The sequence below is a fragment of the Sycon ciliatum genome, chromosome 4 (genome assembly GCF_964019385.1).
Source record: "Sycon ciliatum chromosome 4, ocSycCili1.1, whole genome shotgun sequence".
Taxonomy (NCBI): domain Eukaryota; kingdom Metazoa; phylum Porifera; class Calcarea; order Leucosolenida; family Sycettidae; genus Sycon; species Sycon ciliatum.
In genome coordinates, this window is record NC_088646.1 from 21,595,206 (window position 1) to 21,612,762 (window position 17,557).

Genomic DNA, 17,557 nt, shown 5'->3' on the forward strand with positions numbered 1-17,557 from the left:
CGCCGAGACCCCTGGTCGGTCGAGTTGCTCCCTGTACATCGGCACGTCGTCCCTACATCCCCTGTGTCTTGTCTTGTGTTTGTCTCCACATGTCTCTTTGTAGGGCTGTGTTCCCAATAAAATAAAAAATAAAAAGAGTACATAACCCCCAGGGGTTATGTATGTGTACTCTTTAAAAAATAATACGAATACCCGGGTATGCGCAATGCTTTTAAAACTCACTTTCTCCAGGGGTGTGTACTGCGGGTGGTGATTGGAAAGGAGTGGGTCGTTAGATGCTCGGTTGTACACACAGAGGAACGCCCAGCGTCGGTCTAATACTAGTAATAGGCCTGCTATTCTCATTGCTTTTGTGCAGTAGTAAGCTGTGGAAGAACAGTGCATCGCCCGGCTCCATTTCCACCTACACCTCATCCAGTCTCTGCAATCGGGAGGGAGAATAAGCACAAGGTCCAATCTAACAATCATAGTGTCCAATATTCCCAAGCGGCAGGGCCATTTTGGCAACTACGCTACCTCTTTCGTTCGAGGCACTTAAAAAAGTCTTTTACAGTCTTTGTTTGGAGATGACTCAGTCACTGAGTGTTGTGCAATAAAACTCAAGAAAAGAACAGGTTTCAGGAGATCCCCCAGATAGGCGTTAGCCTTTGGGTAATCCTGAAATAAAGATTATTATACTTCAGTACACTGGCTACTCACAATCAACACTTGCATACCTCAAAGCTCTTCCACTACAGTCAGTAGTGCTTTCATTGCCTTCTCATCAGGCGGAGTACAGGCAAACCCGTGACCAATTCGGCGGCCAAGCACATGATTATTACGATGTATAATGCCATCAAGACAACCATCAAGACAAGTCACAACCATCAAGACATCCATCAAGACAACCATGGTACCAGGAACAGAAGTGCGGTGGATGATCCGAAACCATGTCGCCAGTAGCCGCTCACTCAACCGATACCCGAGACGCCGCGCTGACGATACTTCCGCAACTCTTCCAATGAAGTCCTGATCTCGGGTGGTGTCTCGGATATCTGTACAGTAGTCAGTGGATATTATCGTCTTGCGCAAACTGGTCTCGATGGACAGCTAACTACTACCATCAACATGAAGCTGCTTGTGCTCCTCGCCCTGCTCCCATGTGTCCTGGGAAGAGGTGAGTGACTAACTGAAGCTTATAAAATATAATGCACTTTTAAAAAATACCAAGAGTTGATGAACTCTTCTTGATGTACTGATGTTTTGTGGAATACCAATGTAAACCAATTTACCGTATTCATTTTTTTCAAGCTACCTCTACCTCCTGCGCTGCAGCCCGTGCTTTTTGGAGCTGTGCTTGTGTTTGTAATTTCAACGGTATAAGCTCATCTTTGAACGACTCCCTTTCCTGGTTGACTCACTTTCTTTACTTTTGTGAATGTGAACATCGGTGCAAAGCCGATGCCATCGGCGATGGGCGATGAGCCTGGCCGGCCAACGACCTGCACAAGAAATGCCTGCTCCACGCGGACCACGGGTGCTATTTCACACGTCCGACTTTGCCAACTACCTGCGCACAGCTGCACAAGTAACTAATTACTTTTTGTAGTCTACACTGTAGACTACAAAAAGTAATTAGTTACTTGTGCAGCTGTGTAATCATGGTAATAGCTGAAGAAATGCCCGCTCCATAGGTGCTACTATAGTATTTCACACGTCCGGCTTTGACTTTGCACAGGTCGATATGGCACTGAGTGAATTTGCGCCGAAAACGGAGTACAGTAGCGGGTCAAGGTCAAGTAATTAGTTAGTGGCAGAAGCCAGCAGTTCGACGGGAATGCGGCATTTCTCCATTCGATGCACTGTTTTTTTTAGAGAGTAGTTCAGTGAGACTTGCTCCGCTTTGCGGTATCAAGCATTTGAGCAGGGGCCGTTTTGATAAAACGATGGCATTGACTTTCTGTGCTTGTTTCGTCATTCCGCTGGCCTCTCTCCTCTTCTCCACAACATTGTTCGCCCACCCTCTCTGATATCGAGAGTACTCTTGCTGATATGCATTTCTTGGACACGAAGGTAAGGGCGTTCGGACCTTAGCACGCTGGTGCGGTAGTGTGTATGTATTTCTGACATTTCCGTCCCGCCAAGTCGAAGAGGTGGACTGGCCCAGCGAAGCAGATGTGCATGTGGTGCTAGAGCTAGCATGATGACGGTTCACTGCCAGTACTGCAGTGCCTGTGTGTTCTGTTTGCTTGTTGCTCCTCTCCTCAACCAGGAGGCAAAGGAAATCTTGGAGAACGAGTACTGTCGCACAGTTTATCACTCCCTTAGTACTGACTCCCATAGATTTTCGCCATACCTAAGCAGTCAAATATTCCTGCATATTTCACTCCTTAGGGCTATGTTCCGTATTCCCCGGAACCAGGTTGCATCAGTACCGTAACTGTAATACCGACTGCGGATACTTTCCGAACCCACGTTCAACAATGGAGACAAACTTTACTGGTTCGAGTTCTCACTCTCAAAACACCAACTCCATCTTGGATTATCTTGGATGCACTCTAACAATGCCCTAGCAAAATCTATCAAGAACCTAGCTAGAACTGACTGTAGAACAAAGAATACACAGCTACATGTATAAGCAAGCGTCGATGTGTATAGGGAGTACAAGCAACACTGTCAATGGTGAATGCGTGACGTAGTCTAATGAGTACGTGTTGGCGGTCAGACACTTGACCTTATCGTATTATGGTATGAGTCATGCACATGTATGGAGCTTGAGGCAGTCATGCATGGCTACAGGTGTAGTGCTCGATGAATGCACGCAAAGTGCAGTCCTGTAATGTGACCTGTTGAAACCTGAACGGTACCAGGCGTCACCACGACTCCGACAGGCTATATTGACCGCTTATATTTGACTCCTTTTTAGCGATTGAACACAGGCTTTGGCTAGTCGTGATAAATCTAATATTGACTTCGTACTTGGTCAGTATAGGAAATAAAAGACCTCGTAAAAGACCTCGGCTTCGCCTTGGTCTTTTACTCGGCTTTTATTTCCTATACATGTATTGACCTCGTACTCAGTCAATATGTATTATAATACAACCCAACAGCACGCTTGTACGTGAAATATAAACCGACATACAAACCAGGGAGTAGTATAACACCGGTATTGTACTACTCCCTGATACAAACCGAGGCGAAGCCGAGGTTTGTATGATGGTTTATATTTCACGTACAGGCGTACTAGTGGGATGTATTATACTTATGCTGACCTTCAGACAAACTGACAGTCAACTTCTTCCTGTTTCTATGGTGGTGGTCTATATGGGGTTTGTATGGGGTTTGTATGAGGTTTATATGCCCAGTATAAGCCGCCAGCATGATGGGCAAGTTGACTGGAAGTTTGTATGAAAGGTCAGCATAATAGATACATATCATTGTTGTTTTCCACAGCACTCGGCAGTATCATCATGTTTCAGAGTACAACATCGAAGGACCCATGCTGCAGTTCCGCGTCTACTCCGTGGGCACCAGTGCAGCAGCAGCATGTCTGCTTGACGCACCCGAGGTCGACTACATAGTCATTGGACTGAACCTGAACTGCAGAAGGTCACAGGCTCTGCTCTGGACTGTAGACTTGCTACTTCTTTGGTAAGCTCTAACTAAGGTAGTTCGCTACAGTTTCAGCCATCAGTGTCGCATTATGCATTGGTCACCAAGAATTTCAATTACAGGACTGTACAGTAAAAATTTTCCGTTAGTCCATCGGCCAAAATCGAAAGTGGCGATGCACTGAGCTTCCAAGTAAACGCGACCATACCCAGCACGTAGAGAATATATCGGAGAACACTATTCCGTTTGTTGGACGTGCCGAATTCAGTCAAGGGCGTCGATACGAAGCGTTCTTTGTCGCCGAGTTTTTTTTTACTGTGCGCTCCATTTGAGAGTGCGCAGAGTTCTGATCGAGAGTTTTTTTAGCAGATTGTCAAATTTTTAAAGCTTTTAGCTGACAGCTGTCACGCTAAATGGCAATGTGACAGGCAATAGGTTTGGGTGCCTCCGTATGCCTTCTATCTTCCTTCGTTTCCCTTCGCTGCTTGGCCCACCACCTCAGGAGATGACGGCGAACCTGCACTAGTCAGCTCTCGCTAACCCCGGCAGTCTCTCTTTCTCCGTCTTAGCGCTCGTCATTCGTGTCCTTCTGCTGGGGCGAGCTTGATACTGCTGTGTCGTAGTTTTTAGGCAATAGTGGCTGTTGTTCGCGTGACGATCAGGATTTATGGAGAAAGACGACGACTCGCCAAGTTCTCATGCAGCCACAGACGGCGTAGCAATTCTTACCGCCAACCCTTCGAGCAACGGAACCGGCCTGAGTAGGAAACCGTGTCTGTGTAATTGTGCCACGATACGGATGAAACACACAGGCTCACATGTGACGAGATGAAGATAATCTCAACAGGCTCACGGAAATCCAACAGGCTCACGGGAACGCTGCAGTTGTGGTCGGAGACACAAAGTTATTTAGTCACTGGTAAATGTTGCATCGAGTGCTGTGTGCTCCAACACAATTGTAAAAATTATGAAAAAGCGAAAATAATGCAATGATGGGGCTGAGTGGTGTTCTGTGGAGGGGACGCCGCTGTCTCAGTATTCAAAGCCGGACCCTATATTTCAAGCCTGTGGTCATGCTCGATCATAAGTTCCTGTATGGCTCCAGTGCCTTCTCAGCATTGTTGGCGGGTAAGCACCTGGATCGCGCCCAAGTACTGCGGCTCTGGTGGCTTGAGGGATGTACGGGTGCTCGCCGTGCGCCCCTGCCGGCAATCTGCTAGTGAAGCCTGGTACCTACTGTGTCAGGGAGATTTTCATCCAGAAGCTGATCTTCCTAGGCTGGAGCTGCTACTCCTGTGCTAGCCCTCAACCACTGGCGCTCCTACTCGGCTCCAGTGTGGGCCATTAACCACCCTGCCCGATTTAGCACTGTTGCTATTCTACACCGTCAGCATTTAACTCTGAGGCCAGACCTTGATCCCTCCCACCATATGCTATCTGTCTGTCTGCTTCTCTCTCTCACACACATATGTGCCCGCATACACATAAACGCACATGCACACACACGCACATGCACACACACACACAGTGACACACACATACACATAGCCAACGTCTCTGTTCAGGCACTGTTTAATCCATCCAATATGAAGATAGACACTTCGCTTCAAAGGTCCAATAGCGGGATCGTGAATAACGCTGGTCCGATAACCCAGCCACCTTCTGCCACCTCCATACCGCCAGTCAAGAACTCGGCCGCACCTTCCCAAGGTACTGCGACGCCGATTCCGGGCAACAAGGGTATGGTCAATCCGACGCCAGTGTCGTATTTTGGGGCAATGCCATTGCCCTCTCGGTCTTCTGACGGTCAATGCTGAGATGCTTGTCAACGCGGACGCCACAGGAAATGGGTATCACCCATATCCAGTAGGTGAGGCTTTACGTTGACCTGCGTTTCGTTTCTAAATGTCTGTTAGGATGCAAGCTATTGGGAAATTAGGGGCCACATGCCACGTAAAACGGTAACGGTATTATCTAGCACAGCATTGAACTAAACAGTGCGCGCTGCACTCTGCCTGCATGATGCAGTCTAGTCGAGCACTGCGCGCTGCACTCTGCCTGCATGATGCAGTCTAGTCGAGCACTGCGCGCTGCACTCTGCCTGCATGATGCAGTCTAGTCGAGCACTGCGCTGTCCCAATGTCAGTATGTCAGTACAGTGTACACGTACTGCAGTGCAGAGAGCTGGCCCGACAGCATGTGCCGTGCACTGTTGGCTAGTAGTACGTGTAGTACCGGTACTAGCACTCAGTGGCAGTGCATGCGGCTATACGGTAGCTAGCAGCATAGCATTGGCCGGATTGTTTTGCCAACGCATATAATTATTATAGAACTATTACTTAGAAGGCTTTCCAAGTTGGAAGGCTGTTGGAGTGTGCGACGGAGATGTGCTGGAGCTGATTGCCAGTTAGTGGTAGAGAACGTCAGCACCGTTGCGTTGGTCAGTGTCATGCAATGTGATTATGTCATCGCATGAGCGGATTGGCCAGTAACTGATGGCGTAAGTGGACTGTGTAGGCCTAACTTGTAGTTTCTTGGCCCTTTGTCTTTCCTATAAAATATGGTCACGATTGCGATTGTGTACGTTGCACATTCACTGTTTCTGGACAAGTCACTACTGTAGGAGTGTTCACGTCATGCGCATTATTCCTCTCAATACATGTATTGCCAAGGGTGGATGGCGGTATGGCCCTCGCACAACACTGCCAACTGTTCCTCGTGCCGACATCACTCAGGCTGGTCCTGTGGACAACGTAGCCTCTCGAATGCGTCCGACTTGGATCATCTGCATCACCTGCGTGAAATCGCGCCAAGGGTCGCCTTCAATGGCAACATCTCGAACCGATATCATCATTTTATCCCTAATAAATGACTGAAACATTCAGTTGATGATCATCATCTGTTTTCTGATGTGCAAGCTCACCTCTGATGCCGATCACATCCTTGCTTAGACCCGGTCTGCTATTAGACCAGTCTGCTCTCCCTCCACTCGCTTCTAAATCCTACTTGGAGCAGTAAGGCTGTCACTGCTCCTACTGATGTCATTGTTGTGAAAGCAATATCATCGCCATTGGTGGTAATTTTCCACCATGAATGAATCATTAACAATCATCATCTATGTGTCACGGCCCAACCATCCTCGTAACTCCCCTCATTGTGACGAGTGCTGTATCGTTGACACCTACTTTGCTTCAATGTATTTTCGCTCCAAAGCTCTTTTGTTGCATAGTGATCTGACACAGTGTGCTATCGGGCAATATGGATAAGATTAGTACAGTCGGCATCGCCTATCGAGTGACCAGGTATAAGGATACTAGTACATGTATACCGGCTAAACGATATCGGAACACAAATAGCACTATGTGTACAATATTCCTTTCTAAGCTCACACTGTGCGTTGCGGATAGGTCATGCGTCGTTGCCAACTTGCCGCATGCAGTATGTTCATGTGCAGCAGGAAGGCACCACATATCGACTACTACTTATACTGTACAGCATTGTGTGCTTACATGCATCTACGGCCTTGTGGATGCAATTGAGTCTCACATACATGTACATGAAATATTGCTTGTAGTGCGGCATCAGGTGTTAACATACAATGGCTGAATATTTTTCTCGCAATAATGATCGTATTCACCACAAGTGTGTTTATGTCCAGAGCCAACTCAAGTCCTGTATTATTTATGACCATGACAACAAGTACTCCGGGCTGAAATTCTTCTATGACAGGCATGAACACTTGCCTTACAATTTTTCGTGGTTGTACGAAGTACATATCCCCAGTTGCATCAATTTTGCACCGTTTACATTGTAGTGCCACTACGGCCCACTAGTGGTATCACCTGCATGCGTATTGAGTCAAACAATGTTACCTCTGTATAAATGTTGGGCTAGCTTTTGGGCTAACCCTAGTTAGCGATAAGACCGATGCGCTGCTCTCTCTCTCATGCTAGCTGCGATTGAGCTGGCTTTACACGTGCACTCAACTGCTGCGCATGCGCGCCCAAATCGCCTTGGGTAGCTCTTGCTCCACCTCTTTGTTAAGATTTGAAACGTTTGTCTTAGCCACGGACCCATTCCCTGTCTCACTCTCCACACAATAATCCTCTCACTCATAAAAAGATGATCTTCACAATGACGTTGATCGGCAAGAGAGCAGGAGAAAAAACCCGAACTCCTAAACGACTACTTGTATAAGTCATGACTAGGATGTTGGTCAATAGTACTAAATTAAGAAAGAAGAAACGGCCAATACATTACGAGTTATGACTAACAGTCCACCAAGGTAACGCAGTCAGATAGTGCGACAACAAGGCACAAAACTGACAGGGATATTGAGACATTCAACGACCTGACACCTAACCAACAACCTTCCAACTTGGAAGGCTCCGGTTAAGTAAGTTCTGAAATGGGGAAGGAAAGCGTAACGAAAATGAGCATGAGCTACATGTATGTCCCACAGCAACAAAGAATGTGCTCATTACTGGATGATGACGAGACTAGTAAGACAATGGACACATCGGCCTCACTACAACTTGACGACGCAAATCAACAGACCACCCAACTTCGCTCAAAACTTGAGCCTCTCAAGAAAATAAACAGCGTTGCTCATTGCTCCTCTACTTAAACATTTTTGGATAAAGTAAATTAAATAAGCCACTTTACACAGGAAATCTACATATCTTCGCAATAAGCAAAAATGAGAAAAAATGGTAGAAAACTTCTGTGAGACCCACCTGGATGAAGCCCACCTGGATGAAACCCACCTGGATGAAACCCACCTGGATGAAACCCACCTGGATGAAACCCACCTGGATGAAACCCGTGACCCGATCATTTGTGACAGTAAGTGTGCATTTTAAAAGTAAAATCTAGTACGGAGGGAAATTGGGATGGTTGCAAATAAAATTAGTGACTACCGCTTTCCTTCAGAGGTCTTGTCGGTACCAGGCTGGAGGAAGTCTTTTCCCGACAAATCGCTGAAGTTCTCACATTCCATAATGGCACCATTTGCAACCTACACCAGAAAGCACAAAACCAATTGATTGTAGATACAATTTTCACTCAAATTATTTTATCACTAACTCCCCAACCCATCTGTGCGTGTGCGTATTCGCAAACTTTTGCGACAGTTTGCTTGCATTTCTATAAACACGTCCACCAGTCTGTTTCTTTCTAGTTAACACTGTGATGCACTGCTCTCACTCTGATTCTTGACTGGCACCATCAGCACTCGAAGCAGGAACCTTTGCCCTGATTCTTGACTGGCACCATGAGCACTCGAAGCAGGAACCTTTGCCCTGCCAGGTACGCTCTACAAGCCCAGCAGAAATTGCCCAATTTTTCAGCACTCACATACCACACACAAACTACTTCGGGGCCGCAAGTTGGTGAAATCTGACCCCAAATACAATGCTGGGGCCCTGGACCCGCTCCAATTGGCAATTCATCACTCTATTTTTTACAGGTGTAGTATGTTTAGCAGCATTCGTACCACTTGCATTGCGTCAAGGGCTGTCCACAGTGTGCCAAATATCCATTTTGGGTTGGATCGTTGTATTTCTCGCCGGCCGAGCGCAGCGAGATAGGCGAGAAATGATTTCTCGCGAAATATTTTCAGTTGCAAATATATATGGCATCTGGTGTGTTCTTTGTTGTCGCTTCTTTTCCTGAGTCTCACCAGTGTCATTGCCCTCCCACCCTTTATTTCTGTGCATATTATCAATGCTTTTTATCACTGTTTGCCGTGATGTGCTTGCCATGCCTACATGATGACTAATCGCCATTGGGGATATACACCCGTTTTTTTCCCTCACAAATGCGTCCGTCGGCGTGAGGGTTTTTCCCGGCTGGCTCGGTCCAGGAAAATTAATCTGACGGTCCCAAGTGGTTCTGCATCATGGCCTATTTCTGCTATCCACTGGCACGCCTATTCTATCTGAGACACTCTGTTCTCAGTCCTTGCTTGCTTCCATACCTCACTCGTTATCCGGTTCACATCTGGCTGCGGCCAACTACCCTTCACTTTGTGTGTTGTCGCTATTGCTGTCTATGTCTCTGTGTATGCCAGTATATGTGGAGCGAGAATCGCCTAGGTTAACTGTAGTACGTGGGGAGACCCAATGCAAGAAATACTGTCGACCTAATGTTTACGTCACTATTTTTTTTGCGATCTCTCACAACCAGCGAGTTTACGATGGCAAATGTTCGCGGAGCACTGTGGCCACACATATACACCCACTGTTGCGTTATGCTCTTCTTGTAGGGCATGTTACGGGCAGGATGAAGGTAGCACACCGTACACTAACCCGTAAGTACAGTGTCATACTGTTGCTTGTGGCCTCAGTCTTGCTGGTGTAGTACGAGTATACTGTAGCCTGCTATACTGTAGTACAGTGTTGCCCATAGTAACAGTGTGTACATCCCCTTGGTTCTTTGCACTGAACTGTTTTTTATTCTATTTCATTTTCACTGAACCGTTTTTATTCTATTTCACCTTCCCATAGCCAGGGAAGGAGTACTTTATCCCACACACCCGTCCTGCACAGATCGGTGACCTCAGATATGACACTGTGCACAAGAATGATGGCAAGCTGCAGCCCCGATATGTAGCACAGTCGCACTTGTTCATTTCGTCAGTTTAACACCCCTACCGCTCCTTGATTTCTCCGTTTCGCTGGCTCTCAGTGCCTCTCAATGCCTCGGTCTCTCTCTCTTTCTCTTTGACTATCTGCCTTTTCCTCTGTCAGTGTCTCGGTCTCATTAGCTACAGTAAGTCTACCAATTTCCAGGGTGTCTAATCTCAGCCTCAGAGGCCTAAATCAGCCTCAGAGGCCTAAATCAGCAGCCTCCGGCCCAAACAGATTTCAACCTCTGCCTGTCTACTGTGTAGCTTCAGCCGCAACAAAATTTAGGCCTCAAAAAGGCTTAGGCCGAAAAGAGCCAACAATTGTTGATTTACAGCATACAGCTATTACAGGCTCTTTAGCTACTACATGTAGTATATGCCCACACCAGACTTGTAAAATGCAATAACTCCTCTCCTTCTCCTTCTCCCCCCCCCCCCTCCCCTGCATTCCTTCTCTCCATATCAAATTCATTGGGGCAACATTGCTACATGCTCATAATTACCTATTTCACCAGACAGAATTCAAGAAAAGCATGACTTGGCTCACCTTCTCCAGGGGTGTGTACTGCGGGTGGTGATGGGGAAGGAGTGGGTCGTTAGAAGCTCGGTTGTACGCACAGAGGAACGCCCAGCGTCGGTTAGGACTGCTATTCTCATTGCTTTTGTGCAGCAGTAAGCTGTGGAAGAACAGTGCATCGCCCGGCTCCATTTCCACATACACCTCGTCCAATCTCTGCAATTGGGGGAGTCCGAACAGAGGGAGAAAAAACTCACGGTCTAATTCTCCCAACGCAAGGCAAAAGACATACTTTCTGTGTGCTTTCTGTGTGACATTTCAATTCCATGGTAACTGGCAAAGGAGGAGGAAGTGATATCCCATTCTCAAAAGTGGCCGTTCATAACACTGAGAACAACAAGTACTTGCACATCTAATGGGTAGGCGTGTAAAATATTTCCGCTCAAGTCCCTACTAGCTACTGTGTCTGTCAGTAGTGACTGACACAATGTGATGATCACTGCAAACACGATACTTAAATGTGCTACAAAAACTGGCTTTCCTCGAAATATGGGATGCACTGAAAGTTAGTTTGTTTGTGCATGGAAGGGCTCAACTAATAGTGTAATGCAGAAGATCATGATGTATTCTAAACGGAGGACCCAGTGGTGGGCCTCTCTCTGAACTTACTTTCTTGATCAGTTCTATGCGCTCAGCGTCCGCTCCTGTTTGTCCCGCAACTCTCAGGTGCTCGATGCGTCCCAGCAGGTTGGAGCCAGGGATTACCTGAAATCAGCCAGGCAATTATTAGCACACAACGTAGCATGCAGGTTTCATATGAGAATGAATATCAGAAAACCATAGCACCGAGCAAGCCAATGTGCCCTGTTAGGGCCGCAGCACAGAGCCGGTGCATTCCCACCTATCTGCATGATGCCTGCTACACGCCCTGCACAGTAGGGCAATACTGCTGGCGTCCAAATGTGCAGAAATGCCCGGGTGCCAGGGATACACATACTGTTACATACTGTTACTTACATACTGTTGTTGCAATGAGCAAAGATGCCAACCAGCGCACTTCCCCAACTGTGAATATCCATCTAACATACTCGTCCAGGGCTGAGTACCGAGGCCCATGGGTGGACGGCACCACGGCATTGTATTATTGGAGCCTACCGTGACCGACTCCATCCAAAAGTATATACCAACAGTGACGCATACATAGTACAGTCCCTACTGGTCATATCCCTAACAGTGGCCTTCAGACACACACCTGACGTTCCGTAACTACTCTTCTGTTTACTTCCCCAAAACCCACAGGCCTCTGGACTTGTTGCAGGAGCTCAACGCTTCTACTCAGTCGCAGGCGAACAGAACCACTGCGTCCTTTTACGAATATGGCTGGGTTCTAAGTTCCAAAGCAAAACGGGAAGCCCCGCAGAGCATCAAAGCTAACCATTGTGCAAGGAGTGCACACCGTGCTTCTCTTCGCCTGCCTTACCTGCATGCAGCCATTCTCCTTCTTGCACATGTCAACGGCAATGAATGCTGTAGCCATGTGTGGGTACAGGCAGCCGTTCATATACCAGTAACCATAGTCTTGGTGCCATACAAACGCACCGCCCGTGTATGCTTCTTTCATCATCAGCTTAGTGTGGTAATGGTAGACCTCACCACCTAACAGCTGCAGGGATCAGGCAGAGTAGTTCGCCAATCAAAACACAACCATAGCCTCATAGGCTTAACACGATCATGTACTGCATGCAGGATCCGGCGGGTGTGAACAAGCGGATATCCCAAGTCACCTACTGGTACATGTGCTTAGGAGAGATGACTTCACGGCTGTACTCAGTCTTCACATGATCGGCAGCAACGGTGGAGAACTACATACACTACATGTATGTATGCCCCCCCCCCCCACACCCACACACATCCACACATGGACACACACACGGCATATACACCTTGACAAATAACGAAAAGTTATATGACTAAGGTGCACTATAAATTACAATATTCAACGCTGTAGCAGACTGCTGTTTTTGGCCAAGGATGCCTCATCAGTGTAACTATGAGCTGAAATAGAGCTGAACTGCCAGTCATGGCACTAGTGCTTGGTTAAGGTAATACATACCTGCTCCATCGTTCCTGCCACTTTCTCTGCCCGGCCAACCATACCAGTCACGTCCGTACCAGGCTGATTCCACAGACACATACGCGATTGTCGGCCAGTACCGTCTGCGACAGCTATGGACTCCTGCATGATGGCGCCATTGTCCTCCAGGCCGAGGCGCACCCTGGCCAACTCGCCTGTGCTTAGCAAATTCCTGCAATACAACCAGACACACAGCTAACATGCATTGGTATAGACAGAGACTGTGGCAAGGGCAGATAGGTATAGCATGGTGTGAAGCACATTTCCTCAGCACAGTGGCATTGATTCGTTTGAACTTTGATCGGATCTCATTGAGCAGCACCGTACCGTGATCGTTGTTATTCAGTGGAGAATGGAGATATGCGCACGCTTAACCATGGTAACCAGCAGCTGCAGTCTATGCACACATAGTTACCATGGTAGTTATAGGGCTTGACAGTGATGACGTCAGAAGCCAATATATAACGACTTCTGGGTCGAATCGGATCCACTCTAACCACAGCAAAGCACAGTATCCTGTGGGTAGGCTTCTCCTTCCTCATGCTGGCATGACTTTCTCCTGCACCAGCATGCAATGGGTCTCCAGCCGGGAGGGCCCAGTTCAGGCACTACTGGTGCATGTGTCTACCTACCGATAAGGAAACCACTCCAATGTGTATGAAGTTATGAATCCCTGGGGGTAACGGGATCCAAGCGGGTCCAAAAGTCAGCGTCGCCATGAATCAGGCTGGGCTGGTTGTGACGGAGCACTTGTTGTAGGCCTAATCTACTGTATTAGTAAGGCCTCTGACTGGCACTGGACTCATCAGACACTGGACTCATAGAACACTTGCAAGGGAGCCCGAAACGGCATCCGAATGAATTAGCTTTCAGAATCAGAATGCGAAACCAAAACTGGAAGTGAACTGAATCTGAGTCAGAACCCGAATGAAAATGCTTAGACCAATCTCGTGGTTATCAGGCTGATTGAAGACTCTGGGGGGTCTTCAACCAGCCAACCAGAGCATCTAGATTATAGTATAATTATAGTAGTTTTAAAGAATCTTGGGGTGCTGGAGTCTGGGAGGGGGTGTCTAAAGCTCCATATACATGTAGAAGATGTGTACAATATTTATGGTACAGTCAGTATCGCCTATAGCGTTGGTGTTTGATTTTGAGCATTTTATCACTATAAGCGATATATTACTATGACCGATACTGCATGCAATGTATGCGAGTGGGGTGTCAAACGACTCAGCGCGCCGTGCACATACGCACTACATACATGTACATGTACAATGTCATGTACACGTAGCTCCTGACAAACAAAATCAGGATTTCCTCATGATGGAGGCATATTTTGGCAACTTGTACAAGCAAAACTCACCAAACAACACTCACTGGACAAGTTCTTCACGAAGAAGTAACACCCTGTTCTCCTCTGACATCGCTTGATTTTACATCAATCACTATAACCGATGCGAAAATAGTGTAATAAACGTCTTTTGAAATATGAATTTGATCACTATAAGCGATATATTACTATAGACGATTATTACTATATGCGATAACTGTGTATACTTAGTTATGGCAAATGAAAATGAATTTGAGAAATTGATCACTATATCCGGTATATTACTATAGCCGCCAACCTTATAGGCGATACGGACTGTAATACTATAATCTACAACATAAAAGCTTACAGGATCACCATACCAAGCGTATACAAACATAAACTTATCCTGTCAAGCAAGAGTACAATCATAGTACATAGCTCCATGTGCTCTTGTGCCAAAGCACATGGTCTTATGCCTTTAAAAGGAAGAGGGTATTTATGCCTTAAAGGGAAGAGAGTATTTACACCTAAAAGGGAAAAGGGTGTTATGCCTAAAAAGGGAAAAGAGTATCTATGCCTTAAAAGGGAAAAGGGTGTTATGCCTAAAAGGGAAAAGGGTATCTATGCCTTAAAAGGGAAAGGGGTAATTATGCCTAAAAAGGGTATTATTCTTAAAAGGGCTTAATACAACTTGCTACACACTTTCAAGCCCCATTACAGAACATTCTGATGTCTTCTCACCTGAAGACGACAAAGCCATTCTCTTCAAAAGCCGACTTCATTGCACCAGTCACATCGAGTCGACCACCATCATAGAGATAATCTAAACACAATACATGGGGTGAAAGTGGGACATGATATACGGTAAACATGTAATTTTAGGTGCATTAAAATTTCGTCGCCAGAGACCTGCCAGGTTTCAGGCGTAATGTAGAATTAGGTGACCAGCGTTCCCTTCACACACGGTGCATACTCTAGTGCCTTTTAGGTGTAGTTTAAATTTAAATGCCTGGTTTCTCTACCGAAATCACCGAAATTAAAGTTACACCGGAAATTACATGTTTTACAGTATTGCATGTGCTGGATTACGTCACACGATATGACTGTGATCAGCTGATCACATAGTGTCCACAAGACTTTTAAAAGTGCAGTTCAGGTCAGGGAGTAGTACTAGATATTGTACTACTCCCTGACCTGGTTCAGGTGTACCAGTCATCTTGGCTAGGTAGTCATACCACGGTTGTATCAAGCCACTTTCACGGAGTCCCTCACATGCATCACACATGCATCACACATGCATCACACATGGTGCTATCTGCCGTCCAGAAAATTAATCACACCATATTAGAGATCGAGCCAGCTCAGAACAGACATACAGGCAGACAGACACAGACATCGACACGCATGCATGAACATGCAGAAATACTGAAATTCCTTTGGCAGCCCGTCATGTATTTTATCTTTATACACGACACATACCGTACTCGCGCGATTAGAGCCCTTTCTTGAATAGTGCCCTATCTCGAATAGTGCCCTAGTCTCCAAGAGCCAGTGAAAAATAAAGCCCTCTCTTGAATAGTGCCCCCCCCCCCCCCCCCCCGGTCTTGTAACCAAGCCCATGTGCAAGTTTGGTGTTCTTTTGCTAATGTTCTTGGCCATTGCTTTGCACTGGTGTTTTCAGGAACAAAATCGCAGGTCTTGTTCCCGTTTCTGTGGAGTCGTGAGCGTTTGCAGTACACTTTAGGCTCTGTTTTTCTTTGTTTTATGCTGGATGACGCAAATGTACCAGCAATGAAACAATAGTGCCCTCTCTTGAATATTGCCCCATCTGTGATGGACATTGAAAAATAGTGCCCCAGGGGCACTAATCGCGCGAGTACAGTATCCGGGTATGACCGTGCTCATCACACCGGGACTTCCAGGGTTTTTTTTTTAAATAAATGAGCATTATCTTCGTTTAGACTCATGGTCTCGTACTATGAAGAAGAGAAATACAGTAGGCAGACTCAGAACGATTGCCAGGCAGTTTAGCGGCTTCAAAAGTCAACCCCATTGCCTCGGCTTAGTTGAGCACTCTTTCTGGTTAGTGTCAAAGTTATCCGGCAGACCTCATGCAAAGCTCGCTGTTTATGCTTTTGATGCTTTGAGCAGCTTTAGACATGCGTTATTGTTCACTGCACCTCAAATCATTGCGATCGGTTCGGCCAATCACTCTGAGCTCCACTGATGAGACCCGTAACAAGCGGTCGAAGTAGCTAGCTGTCCGGAGATGGAGTAACTGAATCATACTGTGATGGGCTATGAAACGTAGCCATATACTTAGCTATGTTCACATGACACTGCCGATGTTGCAGTATCGTACAGTAAAACGGGTAATTTTTGCACTGGTGATATTTTAGCAATTTTAGCGAAAGGAGTGTTTTGCGAAAGTTTTGCTGCGTGATCGTGTATCAAAATTTTGCATGTACAGTACTCATCCTCTTTTTTTTAAACTCTGAAACTCGGATCGCTAAAATATTTCATCGTGAATAGGTCCAGATAGACAATGCTAAAAATTTACCCGCTAAAATTAGCCGTTCAACAGTAATTTTACTCAATCTGCGGACAGAACTGTTTCGTCTTTTTTAGCCCATCGTTGCAAGAATCGTTTTGCTTGGCGTGCACAATATTAAATTTTCTAATTTTTGTACACCGCCGGACTAACCTGTCCCTGCAGGGAGCGGGGAGGAAGGGTTGGCCGACAAGCACCGCCATTGTACGCCCACACCTGAGCTTGCCAGACGCCGGGCCTGGCTGACGTAATGTCGTAACATAGTCGCTAGATTCTTGATGGTAGCGACAGGAGAATGTTGGTCAGAGAATGGTCGATAGAAGTCTGATTTTCATCACCGAGTGAAGGTGTCCGGAGTCTCTGTACTGCTGTCAGAACGTGACCTGGTGAGCGCGTGGCTCCTGCAGAGTCCTGGTCTGGTCTCCCGACATAGAACAAGAGCTATGGAAGCGACGGCACACAGCCCAAACGACAGTCCTGGGACTGTCTGTGTCAGGTGCGCGTGCCATCACTGAGAATGCACGAACATGCAACACTACAAAGTACAAACGTTCGAATTTCGTGTGTGACAACAAAAAGCCAAAAAGCTGATTTTCGTAGTGAAAGCTTGCGCCGCCAAGGCGTCCTGGTCAGCTGGACTTGCTTGCGGATGCCACCACAGACCACCACAAACACTAAAATCACGTCCATTTGTACATTACGGTGTACTGATACCGGCAATAGTAGATCTACTAGCGGAGTGCACGGGTAGTCGGGTACCCGTGCTACCCGTAAGGACCTCGGGTAAATGGGTACAGAATAGTAACCGAAATCCCGAAGTC

At 46.7% G+C, this 17,557-nt stretch overlaps 1 protein-coding gene and 2 long non-coding RNA genes across 5 annotated transcripts; 2 read left to right on the forward strand and 1 right to left on the reverse strand.

The window, feature by feature from the left end:
• The first annotated feature begins 1,799 nt into the window (after positions 1 to 1,799).
• LOC135815008 (uncharacterized) lies at positions 1,800 to 5,250 on the forward strand. The gene is made up of 3 exons (XR_010553248.1): positions 1,800 to 2,052; positions 3,433 to 3,630; positions 5,120 to 5,250. It is a non-coding gene; the product is annotated as an uncharacterized LOC135815008 (long non-coding RNA).
• An 8-nt stretch (positions 5,251 to 5,258) lies between these two features.
• Positions 5,259 to 6,867, forward strand: LOC135815009 (uncharacterized). Of its 2 annotated transcripts, none has more exons than XR_010553249.1 (2): positions 5,259 to 6,091; positions 6,264 to 6,867. It is a non-coding gene; the product is annotated as an uncharacterized LOC135815009 (long non-coding RNA). The 2 variants fall into 2 exon arrangements; XR_010553250.1 differs by having other exon boundaries at positions 5,259 to 5,461.
• An 832-nt stretch (positions 6,868 to 7,699) lies between these two features.
• On the reverse strand, positions 7,700 to 17,262 carry LOC135815007 (L-proline trans-4-hydroxylase-like). 2 transcript variants are annotated; one of them, XR_010553247.1, is made up of 8 exons: positions 16,890 to 17,262; positions 14,927 to 15,008; positions 12,850 to 13,042; positions 12,217 to 12,399; positions 11,406 to 11,501; positions 10,767 to 10,952; positions 8,358 to 8,608; positions 7,700 to 8,327 (listed from the first exon to the last, which is right to left on the reverse strand). XR_010553247.1 is itself a non-coding variant. In XM_065328221.1 (7 exons), exons 1-7 carry the CDS (start codon positions 16,996 to 16,998, stop codon positions 8,507 to 8,509), a joined length of 951 nt encoding a protein of 316 aa, XP_065184293.1. In that variant the 5' UTR covers positions 16,999 to 17,262; the 3' UTR covers positions 7,700 to 8,506. The 2 variants fall into 2 exon arrangements, 1 of the variants encoding a protein (XP_065184293.1); XM_065328221.1 differs by having other exon boundaries at positions 7,700 to 8,608.
• Between the last annotated feature and the right edge of the window lie 295 nt (positions 17,263 to 17,557).